The sequence below is a fragment of the Trichophyton verrucosum genome (assembly GCF_000151505.1).
Source record: "Trichophyton verrucosum HKI 0517 chromosome Unknown contig00340_1.f1.exp, whole genome shotgun sequence".
Lineage (NCBI taxonomy): Eukaryota > Fungi > Ascomycota > Eurotiomycetes > Onygenales > Arthrodermataceae > Trichophyton > Trichophyton verrucosum.
Window position 1 is genome coordinate 280 of NW_003315421.1, and position 15,221 is coordinate 15,500.

General features: G+C 47.9%; 3 protein-coding genes across 3 annotated transcripts; all 3 read left to right on the forward strand.

Annotated features, from left to right (window-relative positions):
* Positions 1–349: 349 nt before the first annotated feature.
* On the forward strand, positions 350–2,032 carry TRV_04251 (uncharacterized protein; the record flags this gene model as incomplete). Its single annotated transcript, XM_003021575.1, has 5 exons — positions 350–434; positions 501–1,332; positions 1,397–1,614; positions 1,691–1,814; positions 1,879–2,032. Coding segments are annotated over 5 exons (1,413 nt in total), but the record flags the coding sequence as incomplete, so codon positions are not given.
* A 4,498-nt stretch (positions 2,033–6,530) lies between these two features.
* TRV_04252 (uncharacterized protein) lies at positions 6,531–7,298 on the forward strand (the record flags this gene model as incomplete). The annotated part of the gene is made up of 1 exon (XM_003021576.1): positions 6,531–7,298. One exon carries the CDS (start codon positions 6,531–6,533, stop codon positions 7,296–7,298), a length of 768 nt encoding a protein of 255 aa, XP_003021622.1.
* A 5,996-nt stretch (positions 7,299–13,294) lies between these two features.
* On the forward strand, positions 13,295–13,849 carry TRV_04253 (uncharacterized protein; the record flags this gene model as incomplete). The annotated part of the gene is made up of 1 exon (XM_003021577.1): positions 13,295–13,849. One exon carries the CDS (start codon positions 13,295–13,297, stop codon positions 13,847–13,849), a length of 555 nt encoding a protein of 184 aa, XP_003021623.1.
* Between the last annotated feature and the right edge of the window lie 1,372 nt (positions 13,850–15,221).

A 15,221-nucleotide genomic window follows, 5' to 3' on the forward strand; every position in this document is an offset into this window, starting at 1 on the left:
ACAATGCTTGTAAGCTGTGTGCTCTCTGGAAGTGATTCCAGTTCCGGGATGAAGTAATTTGGCATCCCTGGGGGATACTTTGCTGTCTATATAAAGGCACATTTTCCTTGCTTTCCTCCAAGAGGAATTATCATCTACTTATTACTCCAGGATCCAGAAAATAAATCTATAAATCATATCACGCTTTACCAGCTTATTTAAACGAGATGCGGTCATATGCACTTTTGGCTAGTGCTGTTTATGGCAGTCTTGCTGCCGTGACAGCAGCCCTCCCAACTCCTGAATGCGTTAGTACAAGTTCCCATCATCTTTATATAAGTGAATAGAAGTAATGCTAATCATAGAATAGTGTTCTACTCTAGCTAAAGAATTGCCGAAAAATGTCTTCACTAGCGATTCGAAGGCATGGGATACTCATAACAAGGATTTCTGGTGTCAGTATTTCCAAACAGGCGTTTTATATATAATCTTAATTAAAAGACACTAACATGAATACGTAGCCTTGACTTCAATTCTCGACCCAAGCTGTGTTTTCCTCCCTGAGACAAGCGAGCATGTCTCCAAGGCAGTTCAAATTCTGGCAGAGAATGATTGCAAATTTTCCATCAAGGGTGCAGGCCACAGTGCCATTCCAGGAGCCGCTAACATCCATGACGGGGTTATGATTGCCATGGCTTGGATAAATTCGACCGATGTCCAGGATGACTACATCCGTGTTGGAGCGGGTGCTCACCTCGGTGAGGTGTACAAAGCCCTTGACCCTCATCACAAGGCAGCTGTTGTCGGCAGGTTTTCGGAGGTTGGACTAGGAATGGTTGTTGGCGCTGGCATCTCATTCTTCTCCAACAGCAAAGGCCTTGCTATTGATAACGTTGTCAACTTCGAGGTTGTCGTAGCCAGCGGTGAGGTCATTAATGCAAACGCTACAAGCAATCCCGATCTGTTCTGGGCCCTGAAAGGGGGCAATAACAACTTTGGTGTCGTGACCCAATATAGCCTGGCTACTATTGACACCGCAGGAATGCTTCATGGCGGCGTGATTACCTACCCTGAATCTTCCTTTGATGAGGTGGCGGATGTTATCTATGACTACCACACCCATCAAGCGGTGGATGATGTTCGTACACATTCACTGCCCCAGTATGCATACGATGGCGCCACCAACGAAACTACAGCCGGCATTCTGGTTGCATATAACGACGCAGTGGACGAGCTTCCAGAGATCATGCAGCCTTGGCTCAAGGTTAATTATACCACAAACACCCTCGGCAAGAAGACATACAGTGAACTGGCAGAGGAGCTTAACGGGCGCTTTGCTGGGGATGGATTTGTGTACGTTGATGAAATGCTTCTCTTCATACAAAGACACCTGCTAATTTAAATGGTCTGTTGATAGCCAGGAACAACGTGTGTTCACAGTATATGCTGATGCCCAGTTCTATAAGGACGTTTGGTTCAAATTCCGTCAATGGTTCCAGGATTATCGCGATATTCCTGGTTTCCAAGGATCCCACGGGAATATGCCAATCACCCCCAGGCAAGCCGAAGAAGGTGTTAAAAAGGGAGGAAATGCGCTTGGTTTACAGGAGGGCCCTCAGGATAAAACCCTCGGAAGTGAGTTACTTATCTCTCCCTCCCTTCAATTTTTATCCTCGAGTCGTAACTACAGGAAGCTAACAGCAGAATTCAGTTATATACTTTGGCGTAACGTTCAAGGACCCCAAGTATGCGGATAAAGTCTTACCAGCGCACAAGAAGTTTGTCGAATCGATGAGAAAGTTGGCTGAAGATCGTGGAGTGCTCCATCCTTACATGTAAGCTCTATTTCATCCCCAGTATCAAATTGGGTTTGGGACGATGATCTAACTTGTGGCACAGTATGCTCACATTCTCCGGGTACGATCAACCAGCCATTGCAAGCTATGGAGAGAAGAACGTGGCCAAACTGCATGAAGTATCTGCTATGTACGACCCCAAGGGAGTTTTCCAGCGTCTTGTCCCTGGCGGCCAGAAGCTACCGGCTCGCAAGTGATGGTCCTTTACGTCGTCATTACCATAGCTGAGAAGCCTAGAGTAAGACTGTCATTGAACTCTGGCAGTCCACTGATTATCTCATTGTTTTATCCTGTTAATACATGATGTTTCTTCCTTCCGGGCAACCAACTACATAGTTGTGACATAAAGCATATATCTATCTAGTGCATATACACTCTTCCACTCCTTAACTATGCCATCAACCATAGTCTTGTCGCTATTCAATTGACGCAGTTGATCCAAACACTCAGGGACCCTGTGTAGAAGCTTATGCGGCCTCCTTGCTGGATACTTGCCATCCAGTATTGGCGGGCTGAATCTCGTTCAAGGGAACCTTGCTTACATTTACCTGAAACATATAACTAGTTACACTGGACTATAGTTTGACCCATGGACCTATCCGTCTCATTTTGCTTCCTGATCTCCATTATCCTGAATCACCCTGAGGTAAACTAGACAGAGGATCCTCTAAACGGGCCATGCTGGCCTTGGAGCTCCAGCTTTCCGAAGAACAATTGAACATCAGCTACAATCTAGAGTAAAGAGATATGGCAACAAAGGTTTCAAGGAGCGGCAGGCTCCCAGTCAAGCTTATCAGGAGAGCAAAATAGTCATTTTATGGATGCTCACAGGTCATCAGTAGCAGTTAATCGAAGTAGCACTCAGATAATCATGTCCTTTATTCCCCCGTTTGGGTTCTTGTGCTCCGTGCCAACCTAACTAAATAACTACAACATATCTCCTCAGCAACCTGCGTTCTGAGGGCTTCCAAGGCCAACCATCCAAGGTCACTATACCATCCCTTTCATGACGCGTTACGAGTTAGCTAACTATCCCGTTAGATCCGGGAAATGTCATCAATGGGTTTTCAAAGATGTGACATCTCGCAGGGTTATTGACCAAAAGTACGCATCCAACCAATATCGATACCCAACTCGTTGACGTCTTCACCGACTCGGCGGCCGATCTTCTGCGCGAACAGGGACCTCTTGACCCGGCAGTCTGGACAATAGACAAACCGCCTGACCACTTGCAGCGGCCCCTATTATTGCTACTGGGGTCTCCATGTCTGCAATTAGGGGAAGAGCCTGCTGGTGGCTGGCATGGGATCTCCTCCAGGCCAGAAGAGGATTCAGCCAGCCAGTTGCAAATCAAACAGACAGGACACTTGCTGCCATCCATCAATATCAGGAGATTTCACCGTCTACGGAGGGCCTGCTCTCTCACTGAAGGCCTGAGACACGGTTTGTATGTGATGCTGGGAATTGTCCCGCTCTGATTTGTAACTGCTTACTCCGTACGGCAACTTGGGTTATCGACGGGGAACTGGAATAGTTAATAGGTTCCCGGGATGCGTCAGAATGGAGTCATGATGCCTCCGTCCTTACGGCCAATATTAAACCACTATCTGGTCAAGGACTGATTGATGGTGCGTTTACGGAGTACAAGATCATCTGTTCTCGGTCCGAAGTTATCAAGCAATATAACAGCCATTCATGAAATTTACGGGTTGGCCGTTTGCGAATAACCTGGACAGCCTGGACAGAGTGTGGTTGCTTCGGAAATGTTATGGATCGACCGGCCCTGGAGTGAAAGGTTGGGAGACAAACACGGAGCATGACTGGTGGTCTTTCTTTTTCGCTCTCAGTACCGAGGATTCCGATCTCCTGTACGGGGTACCCTATAGACAAAGGCACAGGGACAAAGGCGCCAGCTAGTTGGCTCTGTGGGCGGCCATCGGTTGCCTTCTGCTCTTCGGACCTGTAGTAAAAGTGCGCAGTCAACTTCGCCACAGAAAAAGGCCTCACTGCATGGCACATCTATTCTCAAAAGCATGGTCATCTCTATAAACTGACTTGTCAGGCCATCTTTACTAGCTAAAAAAAATATATACTACCATGAAGCGGCTGCTGGAACAAAATGGCAGATCGAAGCATGACAGAGCTCAACCTTAACTTGATAACTAACGCCTGAAACCCTGGCCAAACGACGAACTTGACATGCTTGAGATGCCGGGCCCAGAAGAAGCGGCTCCTAGGAGGAGGCAGTCCCCGGGCTTCCCTGTCGCTTGCACCAGTTGACTCAAAAGCCCCTCTCCCGCCCGCTATTTACGGATGATCGAGGGAGAAGAAACGAAAGGCAAAGAGGCAGAAAAAAAAAGCATTGTGGATGTCATATCATGGGCTCGGCGGAAAGCTTCGCAGGTTAATCCAGCTTTCGAATATTGACAGGGGCCTTGAAAGGCAGCCCAATCATCGTCCCTTGATATTTGTTGGATTCCCATCACACGAGAGACCTGCCTGTTGCTCTCCCATTTCCCCGGCTCTGTCTCCTCTCTCAAGGACGAGGAGGATATATGGATGCATGTGAAGCCTAGAATCTATTCGTCTCCTCATCTTCCCCACGGTTGACGAAGGTCTAGAGGGAGGAGCATACGAACTATTATTGATAGAGGGCTGGTTGTGCCATATTCTTGTGATCCTCTGACAGAGTATCGCGGTCTCTGACAAACGCCGTGTGCTGAAAACGGGTTCAGAAAAATACGGGAAGCTCCAAGAAATGTTACGACGCAGGGAACCCTCCGAATGGTGCGTCTTGGGAGGTTTCTTTTTCTCACTTGCTGCTGCCTGCTTCTTCTCTCGTTTCCCCTTCTCCCAGGCTGATCTGCACAGTGTTTTTTGGGGGCCAGAGGGAATTGAAACACAGCACCGACAGAAGGGAAATGGCAAAAAGCTGGAGGCCAAAAGCGAGATAAACTGGCAGTGCTGATTGGCCTCGATGTCTAGCCGCCAGCAGGGGCTCCACAGCCTAAGCTAGGCCAAATCTCTGCCATCCTTTATCCCTTGGTGTGTGCCAGGCTACCACACCACAGTTGACGTCAAAAAGTCCCTTTTGGGCTGTTCAACAAGTACTCTATCCTGCGGTACTTGAAGTACTTGTCCACCGGCATGGCGAGAACAGCTGATATTTGTTCTTTTCTCGACAAAACCGCCTACGCCACCAACCAGCTGCTGAGCCTCCTTGAACGCCTTATTCAGGCAGCCAGAGACGAAAGGGCCGGGTCTGGGGCAGACCTGTCCGCTGTACTCCAGCCCCGTCCATTTGCATGACGCCTTCAAGCAGATCCTGGCCCCGAAACCAGTTGTGCATAAACACTTTTCATCACAGAGTCTTGATATGCCCTAGCCCCATGCAGGGTGATTTATGAGGACTCACGGAGATGAAAAGCCTCTGACTTCTGATCAAGCGTTTCCCTTCTCTGGCCGTCAACTCTCAGTGTCATGGGCGACTCGCCCGCTTAAGCCAAAGATAACGCCAGCGATATGCTAGCTATACGCTACGTATGTATGTATGTACTCCATACACCCGCATCTATAGCCCTGACGGGTGTGGGATAATATACATACACACGTAGCTCTTGATGTACTTCCTGTGGAGCATACTTTTGGACCCTGCTTCTTCTCCCTTGCTTCCTTGAAATCTTGCCTGTTTCCCTAGCAAGCGCGAGGCTCGTAGCCTAGAGCATAGCGTTATGACTGGGGAATATATACTTCGTCGGTGACATACCAAAGGCATCCCCCTCCCTTTCAACTCAGAGGGAGCCGCGTCTACGATAACGTCAATAGGCTTAGTTATCTCTTTCTTCCCTTCTTCTTTATCCGGCTGTTACTCCTTTTCTTTTTCTTTACCTTCTACTCTCTCTCTGTTGTCTCTTTTACTTTGGTACATTCTTGGGAGCAAACACCGTCTTATGTCGTGAAACAACCATTCCCGACGCCAAAGGAATAGCAGAATTTCCTTCATGGGCTTGCGTTGATACAGGACTCACCGTCCTTTATTTCTTACACCGTCAAACAGCTTCGGGCCGTATCTTCTCCCACCCCCGGCCCTTTCGGCGGCGTAGGAAGAGGTATTGACTTGCTTGACTACCACGCCTCCCACCACCTGGCGCCAGTTCCGGCTTGTCAATCTTACCCAGTGATTTTACGTGTTACCTGTGTACATTGCTTTCCCACCTCAAGGTCCCCAGTCCCCGGTGCTTGGTTGGTCTTTTACGCCTCTTTTCCGGCCCTGGTTGTTGGTGTGTCTTATAAGCTTCGTTGGATGACGGTAGCCTGGAGATCTTCCCGTCCTTTCATATACGTCCTACTGTCCCAGTCGCCGGTCACTGGTCGTCGCGGTTTACTTCTACCTGTCTCCTCTCTGTCTGGACTAGCACGGATGTCGCTCTTCGCTTCTCATTACATGATGTGATGTACGCTTGCTGAGCACTGCTTAGCTGTTTTATTATTTCCATAAACACTTCTTTATTTCCTCTCGCCCTTTGAAAGTTTCAAATTTTATACCACCCTTACCGAGGAGCTGCACCGTCTATTAACAATATAACAATGTCTTGGGTGCGGTGTTGCCTAGATAGGCCAATATTGAAGCGGAGGTCGCAGAAAGCACCCGGACCACTCGATGAACGATTTGGAGATCCCGCAATCAGTGGCCCTATGGAAGGCGGATGGAACCAGATATCACCGCCAGCAGATGCTAAGGAAACAGGCTTTCCATCAACAAATGGCATATCCGAGCAATCTGCTAGGAGCTCCGGGGGAGACCTCGTACGGACCCGTTCGAAGCCCTGGAGATATTCCCCGCGAGGTTTCGGGTCTCGAAAAAATAATGAGCTGCTAGATTCTAGGAAAGGAGGTAAGGAGGATACATCAATGATTTCAACAACGAAGGACAAAGCCGACTTTGTCTACAAACCTGCCAGTGGTGAATTCCTGAAGACTATGGCCGAGCTAGGGAAGCCGAAGAATGGACGTTATTCTTCTGAAATGACCCGTTCCGTTGTTAACAATCGCCATACCTCATTGCAAAGCAATAGCTCTTTAGAGCCGACACTTCCTGGAGAGATCCCACGACACCCCTTCCATCAAGACTTCTCGACACGCAGTCAGTCTCCTGCTAATCAAACCCTTTCCAACAAGTCCTCCAGCCCAACAGAACATTACTTTGACCAGCGAACTCCGGCTACAAACCACAGCACATCAGCGCGAAACTCATCTGCTAGGGATGAAGACTGCAGCAGCTATGTGTCGCCAATGGACGTCGAGAAATCTCCTCGATCCATAATATCAGACACCGCCGCTGTGCCAACCTATTTACCTTCCAACCCTGCTCCGTCAGAACAAAGCCGAAGGAAACGAAAGGCCAAACAAAAGCGAGTGGTGACTTCTGAAATGGTACCCTCCACGAACGACCTTTTTGGCTGAAGAATCAATTTTCCGGGGGCCGATCGAGGGGGACATGTCAATTTCGGATTTCTTTAATTTCACGACTCCTATGAAAATCGCTACAATAAGGCTTTTCCCCAAAAGCCTCTTTGACGACAAACAGCCTGTTGCGATCCGGTTTACTCTTTTCCATCTTTTACCATTACTTAACCCACGGTGCTAAAATTGATGCAAGATGTCCTATACTGGCAAAATTCTCTCCTTTGACGTTTCTTTTCTTATGGACCGCTTGGGCTGTTATTTATTGGCGGGAAATTAGGTGTTTCGGGGATGTCTTTCTTGGGGAAATACCTTTCATTCTTCCTATTATTTCCTACGGTTTTTTATGTATCGGATATATCAACGCAAGCTACACACATATGTCGTCTTAACGCTGAATACGTACATACACGTCTTGATGAACCGCTATTGGCGCAACTTAGTCCCATCAATCGAATGCCAATGATGGAACTCTAATGATTAGCTCAAGCTCATGAGAGAGCTTTGAACTCCCTAGATCTGCCCTGACGCCCCATCTTCTAAGCATGGGGTAAGTGGTGGTGGTGGTGGTGCTGTCTGTGGTACGGAACATCACCGTGACTCGGGTGACCTTCAAGTTAGTCGTGCAAGACATGCATACTCCAAATGACACAGGACCGGATGCTCTGTACCCTCGGCTGGAAGAAACGGGCTGTACATGTGCAATCAACCCCAACCATCAAGGTAGGGGAGGTTGCGTTCAGCATGCTGGCAAGCATCATGTATGTGTATGGATGTATGGGTGCACTTGGTAAGCATGCTATATAATAATATATCAAGACAGGGAACTCACAACATATCGGGCGTTTAGTAAATCAGCCCTGCATCTTCTATTGGATTCACTATCACCTGACGGAGCGGAACAGGCCCGTTTGAAATCACCTTCAATTGCCGGAAGACATGGATTAGCAACAAATCAGATCTTTGGCTATACGAATTTCCTCCGTGGCTCCCTTTGAACCATGTCTGGAGGGAGGATGTGCGAATGGTCGTAAGGATATGATTCGTCAAGTCGTCATCCAGACATTTCTTTTCATACGTCGCCAGCACCCAGGATTCCCCAGGATAAAGAGCAAGAAGGCAAGAAGCCTGGATATATCTGAACGTAGTGGCAGGCCTGCAGTGGGTGGAAATTTCCACGCATAGCGGTTATTCATCGGGGGAGCAAGAGACAAAAATGGAAAAGAGAGGAAATCGGACAGGGTAACATGGATTTCAAGCCAGACAGGGGTAGTTGGACCAATCCTTTCGTGCATGACAGGTTGAGTCACCTTGTAGCACGAGATACCGTAACACTTGCGAGAGTGTACCGATAAGCAAGTAGTGGCTATCTAATATGTATGGAGTAACAATAGCGTTGTTCCCGTTAGACATATCTAATCATCTGCTGGCACAGAGAGGCAGCAGGAGCCACGATAGCCTCTCGTGACCTGATTTTGGGAAGCAGTACTTTGCCGCTCTGCTCAACAAGTAGTGTAACAACGAAATGTGTGGAACTGAGGGGGATTTGAACTGGGATAAAAGGGGCGAACCAAACTGTCGGGACAATCATGGCGATTTCTTTGGATGGCCAGTCCTTGTTGGGCATGCTCGTTTCTTTTTCACTCAGACGGAAATCCGAGGGAAAGCTTCAGCCAGACAGGGTTGGGGAAAATCATGAAATCTCGGTACTTTCAAATACCTCCCATATTATTCTGCATCATTTAATTATCCCTGCCAGTAGCTGAGAGACAGACGAGAGGTTGGAAGCCACAAGTTCTTGGAGCCAGAGAAGATGGCGAAACGTCCTTTTGCAGTGCACAGGTTTTGGCAAGAGGAAGATGATTTTTGAATAAGGAGAACGTTCACTGTATCATGATCACCATGAGAACCGGCAGTTGTAAATCATCGATATGCAGGGTCAAACTCACAGGCCATCCCTACCGGTTTGCTCTTTGACCTCCTGACCCCCATCTCCATCCGTTGGCCCTGGCGCAATCGACGCGAACATTTCTATAAGAAATCCCACCAGCTAGCTTAGCCGTCTGCGTGCCTTTCGAGGGATAAGGCGACAGGCTAATCGATATTCCTTGCCAAATATAACATTTGTAGTTCCAGTAAAATGGCCCAGCCTTCGCCCCCTTGGGAGCTTATCGATTTCTGCGCCTTGATGACCAGATATCAATGATACCCAATCACCTTTCACCCCTCAGCAAGGGGAGGTTGGGGGATCTTCCCAAGGAGAATTCACCGGCTTCTTTTGCGTCCTGTTGAATTTCTGGGAATTTAGACACGTCCTCCTGTAGGGATTTTGCGATACCCCTGTAGATGCAAAATAACTGTTGCTTCACTCGATCTTTGGAAACCCCATGGCAGTGGTCCAATGTATCAAAGAGGACGAAGGTGTCCATTAGTTCGACTATTTTCCGCCCCCTCGTCTGCCTACACCGGATTTTTTGAATTATAGCCAGGGGCCCGTTATGGTTATGTGTTGAGGGGAACCCTGCTCAGCGGTAGCGAGCATGTTAGCCGTTATATTCATACGGGTGACCACTCTCAAATCCAGCAGATAAGCTTGTTTTTGCCCAGGGGATGTGAATGACACCCTAAATTCCGCAGGCTGAACATCAACTGGCAAAGCAGGAGAGAACGAACATCCAAAATAATCCTCTCATGATGCAAGCCCCTGAGCTTCTCTCTATGCATTCGTTGAGTTCGAGTTGTTGTTGCTGGATGTTTGATATCAGGCAAAAACAAGGTGTGCGGGTCAATAGCCAATCATATCCAAGAGAGTAAATGCGCCAATAGCCAATAGCTTTGTTTATATATATTGGGATAAGACTAGCTATTGGTTTGTATATATAAATTACATTATTGGTCAAAAATTGCTTAGTAATATTGAGCACATCAACTTTGGACCGCAACAAAGGAAAAGAACAACGACGACAACCATGATAGCGCATGTGAACTGCACGATACAACCCGAATGCCATCATTAACCCTGAAATACCTTCATCAAGGGCAGAAACTGGGCTGCTTCTGACTTTGCGCTCTCCATCTCTGCCGCTGAAGGGCTCTATACCCCACACGAATGAATCTAATGCCGCATATTAGGGTAGTTGGCCTCGGATTGTATAGCAAAAGAGGCTAATGAATGACTATGCAAGGCAACCCAGAGTACCAAAACAACCTTTATTGGCTACCCCGTGCGTCTTATCTTAGAATTCATGATTGCAGTTATATAGATGAACTATCTAGCTCGTGCGGACCGACAGATACTCCCCAGGAGGCTCCGTGAGATATAGGGAATCTCCCAGAAATGAAGAGGGCTGTGATTCCCTTGAATACCCTGGCGGGAGATTACTGTGACATGCTAGTATGTCTGACAATCAGACATCCTGCCAAGGAGACGTTTCGATTCCACCAGACAACTAATGACCGCAATGTCTGTACAATTCGTACCTTATTCGTACCTTATACCCGGATGAAGGGAAAAACAGATATTTAACACGTCATTCTTCTCTCAGGCCGCTTCATTTTTATACTATTTAGTTTCCACGACCTTTATTTTCTACCTACCGACGGGCTCATCGTCGGTCAACTGCGCTATTGACTGCAAATCTTTTTGTCGCTTCATGTCTGACATGAGATACGGGTTATTATCTCCCGAGTGTAGGAGAGGTAAATCCATCCACTACATCATTACTGTAGCATTTCGGCAGCAGGTTGAAAAGCTACTACCACAAGATGCCACGGAAAATACAGTCAACTTGACTTTTGGGTTGCGCCATGCAATATCTTGAACTCTGGTTGAGAACTAATTAGGCTCGGCCCGTTCCGGTTCCAGTTTATCTGGGGAAGAAAAAATTATTGAGTGATAATCAAAAGGAGCGACGTTGGCCTGGCGCTTATCGAGAAAATGATGAGGCTCAACGCCTTCGGTGTCATTGCGTCCGTAGTACTGGGAATTGGGAATCAAGTATTGACTAGCACGCAAGGAGACGCGCAGTTCGCCCAAGAGATGCAAAGTGTCCATGCGTGATCAATAATTAGTATCTCCACTAGACTCGGGCTAACTGTAATGACGGGTTCTCATCAGATGCCATTATCTCCGAACAAGATTTTCCTAGTACGGGATCACATACAGCAGAGAGTGAAGAACCGAGAATGATAGTAGTCCCGCCAAAAAGAAGGACAGATCACAGATTTGGCATCATTGTCAGCAATGATGTAAGTGATCATTCAAAGAAGATACATTGAACTGGTATATGACAGCAGTGATGCGAAGCCAGCGTTTGACTATCTCTGTGACAGGACTTCAAGTCGAAAAAGAGGTGTGATTCTGCACGTAATGCTTTTTGGATGTACATCTCGATCTGTCTTGCCAGGGAGAAACTCAAAAGGGTAAGTCGTACGACAAAAGAGCTTAGTCGGATAACTGCTTCACCTGTACAGAGCACCTCCAATCTTGACAAGGATGTGTGGAGTTTGGCACAACACCGTGATATATTAATATCTCCCTTCGCACCTACAGCCACGACCACAGCCTCGCTGGATCATAAACTTCACTGCGCCGTGCTATCGAATATGCTCCCCTGCTCAACCCAGGCTTTCGGCAGTCCCGGCCCTCTGGTACTGGGCGCAGGTCCAACTCCCAGCACAAACATTCTTCAAGGCCTGGTTAAGTTGGCCTTATTTTACTTATTCGACATTTCATCTCCGGCTGCAGATCGATTTCTTCACTTCGATTCCTCGGTAAGGAAATCCAAAAAGGGGAAATTCTCTCTGGTTATGCGTGTCAACCATGGACATGGCTGGCTTGCAGCAACCAAACTCGGGCTGCAGACTACCTGCGTTGTGACTCCAAAACTCGGTAAGGTGGCACAGAGTGTACATTAGTTAGGCCCGTTTGTCTGGCCCGTTTGCCCCCAAAAATGACCATGTTGGCAGCTAGCTGGCCAACTATTCACCGGATTGCTGGGAGTCTCGTTGGCCGTACCAATCATGTACTCCGTCGGCAATTCTCCCTAAGAGGAAATCTTCCAGAACACCAGCTCTCTCTGTGACTAGTTGAGTGAATCCGGCGCCGCCCGGAGTAACTACATGCAGAGTCTGTCAAACCGAGTTGCTTTTTTCCACAGATAAACGAGGGAGGATGACGAGTTTGGCAATTTACATGATAATCGTCTCCTGTTGTGTGAGTAATGTCCGTATAGTTATCCTTCATGGAATGCAGCTTTGGCAGATCTTCAAACTCCTTTTTCTCACTACCTGGTTAACTAACTAACCAGCGACCTTTGGCTAGGTGCAAATGGCTACGCCGCGTAAGGCCTGACGTTCTAGAAATATTCGGTTGCCCAAATCTTCTCAACATGCAGGTGTATTGCACACTCGTTGTCTGTTGGTTGGGGGTTCGATGGTTACCACGGCTCGGAATACGATTGGAAGGTTATACTGATCTCGCCCCCAAACTACACAAGCTAAACATGCATTCCCGGATTAACACCATCGCTGTTGGGCCTTTCACAACCTCTCTCCATCCGTCTGATGACATTCTTTCTTATTCCACGTTTTCCTTCTCCTCTTTGATTGGGATATAAGATGCGCTTGTGCCCATGGCTGTCGAGCAATCCTCTCGCCTTCTCACTAATATCCACGGGCTCGAAGCTGATAAGACAATGTGCTTTTGCGCTGAACTTCCTGTATATGCGATTCTATGATGCGACGAACCCTGGTTTTTTCCCAAGCAGCAGCCATACCCATTATTGTCTGTCTACAAGCCATATCTGCAAGGCCCTTAGGCCTTTCTAGGCAGTCGGGCATAGATTCCTCATATACCTTTCGCTCAATCAAAGACCAGCCAAAAAGGGAGAAAAGAATTATTGATCTCGAGAAGAAGGTGAAGCTTCTAATAGGACTTTGTGCGGGATTCGGGGGTCTCCTGTGTATGTCCTACTGTAATTTTCCCTTTATGAGGAATGATTCATGCTTATTTGTCCCGTGCAACAGTTATATCTCTTATTCTATATCTGATTATTCACAAAAAAATGTGGTACCGAAAGCTATTTTGGCGCGAAAAGGCCAGTCAGCGAGACGAGAATAATGGAGCTTCACCATCGACTCACCCTGATTTCCCTTGTCATCCTCTTTACCGGGAAGGGATTCGAGCAGCGAGTACCCAAACCAGCCCCAAGCTGCCTGAGGCACAAACTCCTGCTCCATCAACCCCTTTCAGATACCACCCTTACCATCCCCAACCACCAAATGCATATTACCAGCCTGTAGAGGTTTACCGAACGCTCATGCTACCTGACGAAATACTGGAAACGCATGCTGGCCAGGCTCATGGCTCCAGAACCAATCTTTCGGCTGCAAAAGGTTCCCAGGACGAACTCTCTGCTACACCACACAGCCGCCCAGATGCCTCTGAAGCTGCTCCTCACCCAGTTCCTATCACGCATCCAGCTCAACTCCCGATTCATAGCCCACAGCCGCGTCGTATGGGGCTGCCTGTGAGCCCCAAGCTCCAGTAACAAGCTGCTCTCGTGCATAAAGTTGACTCTTTCATGATTATATGTATACCCAAGTACTTCCTCTTTATATATTAATGATGTAACTGCTTTTACGTTGGTCTATGGGGTGCGTCTTTGAACGCCTCGTCTTTCATTCTCCTTTTGTTCCAGGAGTTATCATTCCAGATTTTGTCCATAGTTTACTGTTCCTTTCATAATATACCCCAAGAATATTCGTTAAGACACATGGTAAAGAGGAAATATTTTCCAATATAAGTGTATGCCACCTTTATCAGCAGAATATTGAACCATGTTAATGTGTTGTATCTTGTTCAGTGCCCTGGCAGTAACCCGTCGCGGATCACAACGGACCTGTAGGAGCCAAGTTTGAGTACTCGACTATACATAGGCAGTGTCCTTCTGCGCAGGGCCGCATCTCCTAGGGTATAATCTCTTCTGCAATCGCACGGCTCGCCGGCTTCTCAGTCAAAAGTCAAAGAGGAGGCGAGCAAGGATGGAGCTGCATCTACGCGCCGTGCTATTTAGCATGAAGTATAAAACTGGGAGACGCCTGGCCGCCACAGGGGAAGATGGACATCCCAAGAGCATGGCTCCCAATCACAGCTCCCACTCATTGAGGCGATGGTGACAGTTCTGCCAGAGTAATCCGTGTTCCCTCCATGGGATTTTCATTTTCGCCCATCCTGCCCATCTTCATGTACGGGGCGGTTGAGGGAGAAGAAGTTGCATTTTTTAGGGGGCCGTAGCTAAAAGCATAGCCAATTACGTAATCCAGGGGCTTAACTAACCAACTAAGAGCGACGTCAAAAAGTTGAACTTCATCCTTTCTACTCCGTGTCAACAACAGAATGAAGGGCGGAATGAAAACGGCCCTTTTGTACTCTGTACAGCGGCGGGAGCGAGAGGAGTCATGATTCTGGGCTTGGAAGGTCGATGGCGGCCGCTTGACGAGCTCACGACTGGCCGGCTTTTACGAGAATCGCACAACATTGTACCGAACGAATGAGGTATCGCAGAAGGATGGGCCGCCTCAGGGACCCCTTGTTCGAGGAAGCACTTGAGTTAGCGCCCAGCGAAGAGGCCAATCATCGCTGGACTGGGCCTCGCTACTCTACTTCCCTGTCTGGCCCTCGCGAGGGTCGAGGATCTCGTCTAGAAGAATGGCCATGGTGAAAAAAGCCAGCGGTTGTGAGGTTGCATCCTGACAGAGAATAGAGATGGCCGCAAGCCGCAGAGACATCGCAAAAAGCCTAGGACAGAGAGAGCGCACCCTGTGATGTCCCCGTTCTGTTTTAGAAACAAAATCGGGGTATGGCGGAGCGAGGACAAGACCTCCCGTCAGATGGTGGCTTATATGGGCCATGGGCGGATG